Source organism: Pygocentrus nattereri, chromosome 25 (assembly GCF_015220715.1).
Source record: "Pygocentrus nattereri isolate fPygNat1 chromosome 25, fPygNat1.pri, whole genome shotgun sequence".
NCBI lineage: Eukaryota > Metazoa > Chordata > Actinopteri > Characiformes > Serrasalmidae > Pygocentrus > Pygocentrus nattereri.
Genome location: NC_051235.1, coordinates 4,474,985 through 4,485,000, shown reverse-complemented (window position 1 = coordinate 4,485,000; position 10,016 = coordinate 4,474,985). Strand labels below are relative to the sequence as shown.

The window sequence follows — 10,016 nt, the reverse complement described above, 5'->3', positions numbered from 1 at the left end:
GGCATTTACATTAACATTTATGGCATTTGGCTGACGCTCTTACCCAGAGTGACTTACAATTTGATCATTTTACACAAGTAGGCGAAGGTGGTGTTAGGAGTCTTGTCCAAGGACTCTTATCGATATAATGTAGGGTGCTTACCCAGGTGGGGGACTGAACCCTAGTCTACAGCATAGAAGGCAGAGGTGTTAACCACTACACTAACCAACCACAGGGCACCGCTGGATTGCTGCTAAATAAGACTTGAGGTGGTGATTTGGTGACCAGAAAGTACATATAAATTGAAAGTTTTGCCATTAAACAGGGCTGTGTTATTATATGTGTATTGTTATACAATAAAAAGTAAAAACATTCATGAAATGACCACAATATGCAGTATTCAGCAGTCCACGGTTGCCTGGCAACAATACTGTACTCTAAAGGAACTACATTTCTTGGTGAAATACTTGCGTATGTTAATTACTGTTAATAATAATAGAAATAATTTTCTAAAAAATCGTGTATTTTATCATATTTCATGCTGGCCGCTGTTGTATAAAAGCAAAAAGCCACTTGCGGCTGTGCAGTAATGCAATTTTATCATAGGGAAGGAAGTTTCACGCCGCTTTGTGTCGTGCCTAACAACCACCCTTCCCCGTGACAAAATCACAGTAATGCACAGCCTCAAGTGGCTTATTGTTTTAATATAGATTGAAAGTTGACTTGATGTACTTTATTGTCGTACTGGATAATTTTATTTCCAAAACTACTGTTAAAAGCACTTGAAATCTTTTCTCCAATGGTGGGAAGATCTGATGGGCCCTGGTAGTCAAGCATCCGATAGTCTGGTAGTCAAGTACAGCATTAAGTCATTCTATGCTTTTAAAAAACATGGCTCTTTAAGGGTTTTAGTAAAGAAAATGGTCCTACATAGAACCATGAACACTCACAGAACCCTCTGCATGATTAAACTTTTTTTTTACATTGTAAAAAGGTTCTTCAGATTGGTGGAGAATGTGTTTTAGACACTAAATACAAAAATATAGTACCAAAAAGGGTTCTTCTGGTGTTACAGGCATCATAACAGACATCATAACAATAGAAGAACCCTGTCTGGTGCTTAATAGAATGCTGTTCCAAAACAGTTCTATTTAGGACCATCTACAGCACATTCTCCTTCAATCCGAGGAACCATTTAGTGATGCAGAGAACCCATTTATCATGCAAAGGGTCCTTACAGGGTTCATGGTTCTTTATAGAACCATCTTTTTCAAGTTTGTAGCTAAACATGGGTAAAAGGTATGGTAAGTTACTGCAAATCAACAAAGAAAGCAACAAGGAAACATTTGCATTAACATTTCCAGGCTTTTTTAGGCGTCCCCACATATTATGATGAGCATTGTACTTAATTTTCATGGAAAATCTTCAGGATTCTCATTAGATTGACGTCTCATGTCATGTCATTTTCTCCTCTCTACTAAACTCAAGCCCTTTCTTGCTCAACTTTCAAGGAATAAACCAAACATCAAGCAAACCTGTAGCTTTCAAAGAATGAACCCGAACATCAGGCAAACCTGCATGCTTTACTAAGTCTGTGGCTGTGCGCCCAGTAGGACAGTCCCTCCTAATGCTTGAAAGCCATGACTAAACTGCGTACTCTCTGGACACACCCAGCCCTCCAGGTATTCTCTTCTATTCTCGAGTCCTTGTTTGCTCTTGAAAAACTCATAACATTCAGGTTTAACCTTTCTGTACTTAAGCCCTACTAACTGTGGGCGTTTGTTTGCCAACGTGGTGCGGCCCAGAGGAACTCCTCAAATTACAACAAGCATTATACAAACATATATAGTTATTGCTATAAAAGTGGCCATCTAAGATAATAATGTTATGATCCTAATCCAGTCTAATGGTCTAATTACTATTTATTTTTCTGATAAGGATGCTGTGAGATTGAATACAGTTGCTGTTGTTAAATGCTTTCAAATCCCATCCTTCGGCCTAGTTTTTGGTCCTAGGTTTTGCAGTCACTTGTAGGTTTATCACTAGGTGGCCAATCAGCTCTATCAACAGCTCATATAATTGTCTAAAATGTCTTTGTGTGCTGTAGCATTAACATCACCCTTCACTAGATCTATGGGCGTGAAAAACAGCCCCAGCTCATTATCCCTCCTCCACCAAACTTTACTGTTGGCACTCTGCATTCTGATAGGTAGTGTTTTCATGGCATTTACCAAATCCAAATTTGTTGATGATTAATCAAGTCTGCATGGCCTACCACTTTGTGGTACAACTGTTGTTGCTCCTAGACCACTTTCATTTCACAATAATAGCACTTCCAGTTGTCTAGGGCAGCTCTAGCAGGACAGAAATTTCACTGATTTGAGGCAGAGGTGGCATCCCGTGACAGTGCCAGTTTAAAGTCACTGAGCTCTACAGTGCAACCCATTCTACTGCCAACATTTGTCTATTAAGATGGCAAGGCTGTGGGCTTAATTTTATCCACATTAGCAATGGGTGTAGCTGAAACACCAGGGCTCAATAATTAGGAGGGATGTCCTTGTACTTTTGGCTTGTCCAGTGTATATAGGGGTGGGCAATATTACAATATTTTATACTTGTTGTGGTAAATTATGTCATAATATGCATTTCTTGGCATTTTGTGGGCATTATGTCTTGTGTATTTGTATCATGATACATCTTTAACGTGAAAATTAAAAAGAAACGCCGATATTTGTTTAACATTTATTTTTACTGTTTAAAATTCAGTTACCCAACAAGAACTCAGCATCCGATTAAAGCATAATTACCACCATTTATGTAGCTGCAAAGGAGGGGCAAAGTCCATATCAATCCCCATGGCTTTTTTTGGCCAGTTAAATAAACAAACTTTCTGGTGTGTATTTCTGCATGATCTGCTTGTTTTTAATATATCAAAGAAAAAGGGAGGATATGTATTTCTCAGAGCTCCTGATGGGTGTACGTAACAGCACCTGAATGGAGTAAAATCATATTTTACTAGTTAACTACACTGTTAGAAATAAAGGTTCTGTGCAGGTTTATTTTTCATCCATCACGGTACAAACAATGCAAATGCTCACTCAAAGGCACAGCAGTGGTTTCAAGGTCTTATTGTGCACCTTAAATAAGTTTTTCGTGGTGAAAAATTTGTATTTTTATCTTTTTATAACCACATGTTTTAAAACAGATCAGTAGAATAAAAGCCTGGAGGCGAGGCGGGGTGTGTGGAGTCAGTACAGCTTAGAACAGATAATTTCAGTGGATTATGGTTCAGTTATGTTCCCTGACTGAAGGGACTGAGATGTACCCTTGAGGGTTCCACCCCAGTGATGAGGGGAACTGACCCAGAGACAGTTTAGTACCTTTATTTCTGAGAGCACTTCATCTGGATTGCAATATTGGATATTGTATTATATTGTGATATAAACGGGTACATACAGGCACCATAATGTTGCTTCCTGATGCACTCAAAATACTATTGTCCTTTCCATCCTGCTCATGAAGTGTTCCTTGCAGATAGGAACAACCAGCATATCTGCTGGAGTTTGAGAAGCAACCTGTAAACACCATTAAGCTCAATCAGTCTTTCAACAAGTCCAGGTGGTTTCTGGCAGAGGGTTAAGGAAGGCAGCAACAGTGAATGCATTTGTTTGAGTGATAGGTGTGTGTATGTGGGTGAGGGTTAACAGGAGGAGTGCCACTTCCTGACTCAGAGACTCTGAGGTGAAACACTGCCATAGTTGACCACAAATGCACAAAGGATTACGTGGATGAAGTATCTTGATGTCTTCACTTACCCAGAGCCCCTTGGCAGATGTCGGTCCTGGTGGCACCACCAACGATGAACTGGGGTTTCGAGCACAGCTCCTGCACAACGGACAGAGCAGATGAGCTCCAGCTTCAACCTGGACACACCTTCCTCAATAAAGCACCACACTTTCAGGCTACTGAACCTACACTATTAAAAAAGATGGTTCTTTAAGGGTTCTATTTTGAACCATGAGTTCAACCATTCAATGCTCAAATGGGACTCTGTGGTGAAACTGTTCTTCAGACTGATGAAAAATGTATTTTATTTGGGTTTTTTGTAGAACCTTTTTTATGTCAACTTGTAACAGTAGAAGAACGACAAGGAACCACTGAACACATTTGCCATCAATCTGACGAACCATTTAAGCATGAAATGTTTCTATATAGAGCTCAAAGAACCATTGCCTTTGTTAAAGAAACCTTGAAGAACCTTTTGGTAAGACTCTGGTGTCCTGGTCTATCCTCATTGTGTCAATAAGGATTTGGGTAGGCCATAATACTCATTGTGAACTAGGCTTGAGTGTGATTTTAGGACATTTGTGTATATTATATATCTTAATCTGGCTTCTTGTGCATAACAAACATTACCTCAGTAAAAAGGTCCTCTAATGTGATGCCTTCCAATTCTTTTGTGTGGAAATGGTGGAAGGATGGTCTTGTTTCGTTCAGTAAAAACTAAACTTTTGGAAAGCGTGCATGGAAAATGTCATTATTATGGCCTCCTGTGGGTAAAACCCACCATTACATGATGCAAATAACATTTATGTCTAAAAGTGAGATGCTTTAGGAGCTTTGAATGAGACTCACCTTCACAACACAACATTGCTATCAACTCTGTTCTCAGCTCTCAAACTAGCACGTTAGTCTGACTAAAAATGTGATTTTAGAGGGTTTTAAAAGACAGAATTACTACACATCTTGATCTAGAGGTAGAAAAGACTGAAAAATCTGAGGTAACCATCACATTTATCTGAAGTTAAAGTGGAAAAAAACAGTTATGAAAATGAGATGCCTTAATAGCTTTGACTCCTCTTCATACATAACGCTGCTGTTAATTCTGTGCTCAGCTCTCAAACTAGCACGTTAGTCTGACTAAAACATGATTTTGAACGCTATTAAAAGACAGAACTGTTACACACACGTTCATCTTTAAGGAAAAATGTTGCGAAATCTGAAGTAACTACTACATTTATCTGAAGTGAAAGTAGAAAACGACATTTATGGTCAAAAATGAGACGCCTTGGTAGCTTCAAATGACTCATAACGCTGTTATCAACTCTGTTCTCAGCTCTCACGTCAGTACGTCTGACTAAAATATGACTTTAAAAGCTTTTAAAAGACAGAACTGCTACACACACTTTATTCTGCAAGTAAAAAGGTTGCAAAATCTGAGGAAACCACTCGATTTATCTGAAGTTAAAGTGGCCTGAGAGCAGTCTGACTGCAGCAGCACTCACTCCGGGTCTTTTCCACTGCACGCCCCTCGTCTTGTACGAGTTTGCTCCGAGCTCCTTAAAGCCCAGGGCCTCGGGTGAGGCGGGGAAAGCGGGGTCACAGAACAGCTGGCCGCTGCTCAGACACTGGCTCCTCAGCGCCTCGTAGTCCTGGTTCAGGTACTTGTTGGCGTTTGCGTTGGTCCCAAAGCCCGCGGCCCTGGCTCGCTTCTTCGCCAAAGTCAAAGCCACTCCCGACATGTTGCTCCTCGGGTTCGGTAAAAAGACGCAGTGCGAGGACTTCAACTTCCAGATGTTGAGGAACTTTAATTCTCTCCGCCCCTCTCTCTCTCTCTCTCACTCTCTCTCTCTCTCTCTCGCTCTCTCTCGCTCTCTCTCTCTCTCTCTCTCGCTCTCTCTCGCTCTCTCTCTCGCTCACTCTCTCTCCCTCTCTCTCTCTCGCTCTCTCTCACTCTCGCTCTCTCTCACTCTCTCTCTCTCTGTCTCTCACTCTCTCTCTCTCTCCCTCTCGCTCTCTCTCTCGGTCTCTATCTCCCTCTCTCTCTCTCTCTCTCTCTCTCTCTCTCTCTCTCTCTCTCTCTCTCTCTCTCTCAGGCGGGGTGTGTTCGCCCTATTATGGGTCTCACATGCAGGAAGAAGAGGAAGAAACATGTCTGTGCAGTTGGGCGACACAATACGACATAAACATGCTGTTAAAACTGGAATTAAAACCGTCTGCGGTTCGGTTTCATCTCTCAGGCCGAGGCTGCTGTCGAGTTCGGGGATATGAGATTAACAGGGCAGCTGTTTAGACTGAGCTGCTCCTTCGGAGTGGAAGTTTCTGAAAACAGACGGTAAAATCTGCGGTAACTAACCGCTGCGTTCATTTCAGGATGTCTCCTCAGTTCGGCCTGGATTTAGCAGCAAAGAAGCTTGTTTCAGGCCACAAGGTACTGCTAGAATTAATATGTTGTGGCCACAAATTAATATATTGACACCAAAAGTTTTTGTAGTCCAACAGATGGTTCTTCAAGTTTCCCTTAGTAAAGTTAAATGGTTCTATATAGAACCAAGAGCATGATTGAACCTTTGCATGATGAAGTGTTCTTCACACCTCAAACCTTTTTGAAAAGGGTTCTATATAGCACCAAATAATTAACATATTGAGGCCACAAATTAACATATGGAGGCCAAGATTTACTATATTTAAGCCAGAAATTAATATATCGCGTCCGCAAATTATTATAGGGAGACCACAAATTAATAAATTAACACCAAAAGTTACTATATTGAAGCCAGAAATGAATATATTGTGATGATATATTATGATTTAGCACATTAAATGAAGTTTTCTGGTTATAGACTGTGGTAACAAACACGCTGACGACCCACATCCCCGACAGAAGAACGCAGTAAACACATCCCGCATACCTTTAACGGTCGAACAGCGGCCTAACATAGATAGCGCCTCGTCCAGAGGGCCCTCCTGGAAGGCCCATCGTCACGGCCATGCGTCACGAGCTTCTAGAGGCCGGTGCCAGTCAGTAGCGGGACACTTCAGTATGAATTGTATGTGTTTATTTATTTACTTATTTTTTTTACTGAAAACCTGCAGGTGGCCCTTTGTGGCTAAGATTAGTGACCCCTGCTATAGGACATTTCATCACTTTAGACCAGGGGGTCCCAGGGTCCCAATCCCAGTCCTGGGGACCCCATGCTCTGCTGATCTTTGTGTGTTTCCTACTCTAACACACGACAAGCTTGTAAATTAAGCAGCAGAATGAGACGTGCTAGATAAGACAAATAACAAAAGTGTACAGTGGGTGGGGTTCCCAGGACTCTAATTGGGAACCCCTGCTTTAGACCAACCAGGGCCCAGTTAGCTAGGGTTAGGGTTATGATAAGATAAATGCCACAGAACCTGGTTTGCGCCATGTTTCCCCAAAGCATCTGAGTGTTAAGACCTTCTTAACCGGGCGAAAGTTCAGTGTGATGCTCACTCTGTCTTTGTGCTTAGATGCTTTCGGGAAACCCGGCCCAAATCAAGGCCCAGTCCCATTTATTATTTTTCCCCTTACCCCTTCTTTTTGAGTATCACCCTAACCCTTTGGAACCGAGTTACAGGGCAGTGGTTGAGATCTTCCCTCTGAAATGGGCTCTCAAATAAACAGAGTATCACTTCATTAACAGCTACTGGCGCTGCTCTGTAGGCGACCCTGCCCGTCTGCAGGGACAGCAGAGGAGGGGAAAGTTCAGCTCCTCACTGCTGGGCTTTAGTTACATTTAGGGCATCGTACGCCTTCAAAGAGGGGGGCAGTTATTTATTATCACCCACCCCTAATTCTTAAATGATATGAAGCTGAAGTCGGATATTCACCAGATTCTTGTTGGAATTTTCCCGTTCCACCTTAAGTGCTGCAGCAGGTACATTCTGGTGCTTCAGGCGTCAGAACTGCAGGACTATTTAAGGTGGAATGGGAAAGTTAGAGACGTTAGCCTGCTATTACAGATTTTTTCTGCTTGTTATGAAGAAAACGAAATCGAGATTAAACTGAGATAAAACAGTGGTTATCGTAATATTTTAATGGACAAAAACCTCCGTTTGGAGGGCCACATCGCCCTGATACTTCGCCATACCCCTCTATCTCAACAAGAATTGGGACACCCAATTGTTGTCTTAGCAGTGAGGTGTGATCCTGGGACTGGGTCCATTCAGTTTGTTGGCAACACTTTGACTGAACCTATTCTAGTGTTTGTGCAGGAGTAAAATATTAGTTTTGCCAGTCAGTGGGTGCAGTGTTCAAAAAAGTACTTGATATGTTATCAACCAGTTTACAGAACAAGGTTTCTTAACACTTTCAGCACATCAGTGTTACAGAACCCACATACGTCTTTACCCAGGAGTACACTCAGCTGACCTGGTTTCCCAGGCCAAGATTTTCAGTGGTGAATCACCACTGAGATCATATTGTGGTCCAACAGATTCAGCAGAATGGCTGAGAGACTTTTAATGGGTTAAATATGATACACTCTTTTAGAAGATAGTCCTTCAAGTGCTCCATAGTAACATAAAATGGTTCTATATAGAACCAAGAACACTCTGTGCATGATTAAAGGGTCTTTTGCATCATGAAAATGTTCTTCACACCTCAAACCTTTCTGAAAATGGTTCTATATAGCAGCAAAATGGTAACAAGCCTGACATCATAACAGTTGTAAAACCCATCTGCAGCACATTCTCCATCAATCTGAAGAACCCATCTGAGCACATTCTCTATCAATCTGAAGAACCCATCTGAGCACATTCTCCACCGATCTGAAGAACCCATCTGAGCACATTCTCCATCGATCTGAAGAACCCATCTGAGCACATTCTCCTTCAATCTGAAGAACCCATCTGAGCACATTGTCCATCAATCTGAAGAACTCATCTGAGCAAATTCTCCATTGATCTGAAGAACCCATTTGAGCACATTCTTCATTAATCTGAAGAACCCATCTGAGCACATTGTCCATCTATCTGAAAAACTCATCTGAGTACATTCTCCACCAATCTGAAGAACCCATCTGAGCACATTCTCCAACAATCTGAAGAACCCATCTGAGCACATTCTCTATCAATCTGAAGAACCCATCTGAGCACATTCTCCATTGATCTGAAGAACCCATCTGAGCACATTCTCCATCAATCTGAAGAACCCTTTCATGGTGCAAAGGGTCCTTGGAGTGTTTATGGTTTTGTATTAGAATCATATTCTGTACTAGGTAACCCTGGAAGAGCCATCTCATGTACATTTGATCTGACATGATACTTCTCTGCAAGATGGCACTTTAAATGTTGTAGTTCTTCCCACGCCCAATAGATGGCAGTATTTACATTTAAATCAGAGCACTAGTGACCATCTGCTGATATATTTAATATATAAGGAGACAAATGAAATATGTTTATGTAATGGGCCGACTTTTACACTGAGGGTGGGTAGAAGACGCTAACGCTAATGCAGCTAAATGGTAACAGCCAACAGCAAGCAGTACCACAGTGTGCAAAGCACCCCCTGGAATTTGGGGGTCCCATGTTGGCTGGTTACTCCATCATTGGCTGGCTGTTAACTTCCTCACCATAGCAGTGCTGATGCTTCAGTGGCAGCAAAATGTTTGGTTTATCAGTTCTTCTTCTGGAAATGCTCATTTCTAGTTTGGTAATACGCTTTTCCTCACATCGACTGAGATCTTACTCATCTCCTCTTCTGTCTCTGGCTTTAAAATGAGTACCAATTCACTGTTTCTGCCAATCTCTTGGGCAGTTGGGCAAGTTTTTGCATTTGCAAACACGCTATGGCATATTGTAATGTTTTTCGGAGATTTCCTGGTCATGGTTACAGTTGTTGGGCTATGAAGGACCAACTGGAGGAACCAGTTTGCAACAGCGCCACCATGAGGCAGGGCAGTGCTGCATCTCTAGTTAGTAAAGAACAGCAAAGACAGAAGCTCACTGTTTTGTAAGGGACCTTTCCCTGAATTTGCAATTGATCCGTTCAGACATCAGGATATGGTTCCTTTTTTTGATTTTGAGATGTTCAGAGGGTCCAGAGGTTAAGGGTCCAGGATCCCTCAGGAACCCCTGTATTTTGTCTTGATGTATTGTCTCGAACATGGACCTCCATCACAAAGCTGCCTCCTACAGGAGACAGAATGGGCAGCAAGACAGCTGCCTTCAGTTTCGGACATGGCCAATAACCATATGCTCTGCTGCAAGTGTGTGTCTGCTAATATGA

At 41.9% G+C, this 10,016-nt stretch overlaps 1 protein-coding gene across 1 annotated transcript in view; it reads right to left on the bottom strand.

Annotated features, from left to right (window-relative positions):
- The window catches only part of LOC108443477 (calpain-2 catalytic subunit-like), a 34,164-nt gene extending 28,568 nt beyond the window's left edge, over nt 1-5,596 (bottom strand). Inside the window, exons 1-2 of the mRNA XM_017724187.2 lie at nt 5,266-5,596; nt 3,796-3,865 (exon numbers count right to left, since the gene is read on the bottom strand). Coding sequence (XP_017579676.2) covers nt 3,796-3,865; nt 5,266-5,502 — 307 coding nt within the window. The 5' untranslated portion in view covers nt 5,503-5,596. The remainder of the gene's footprint in view (nt 1-3,795; nt 3,866-5,265) is intronic.
- Nucleotides 5,597-10,016: the final 4,420 nt, after the last annotated feature.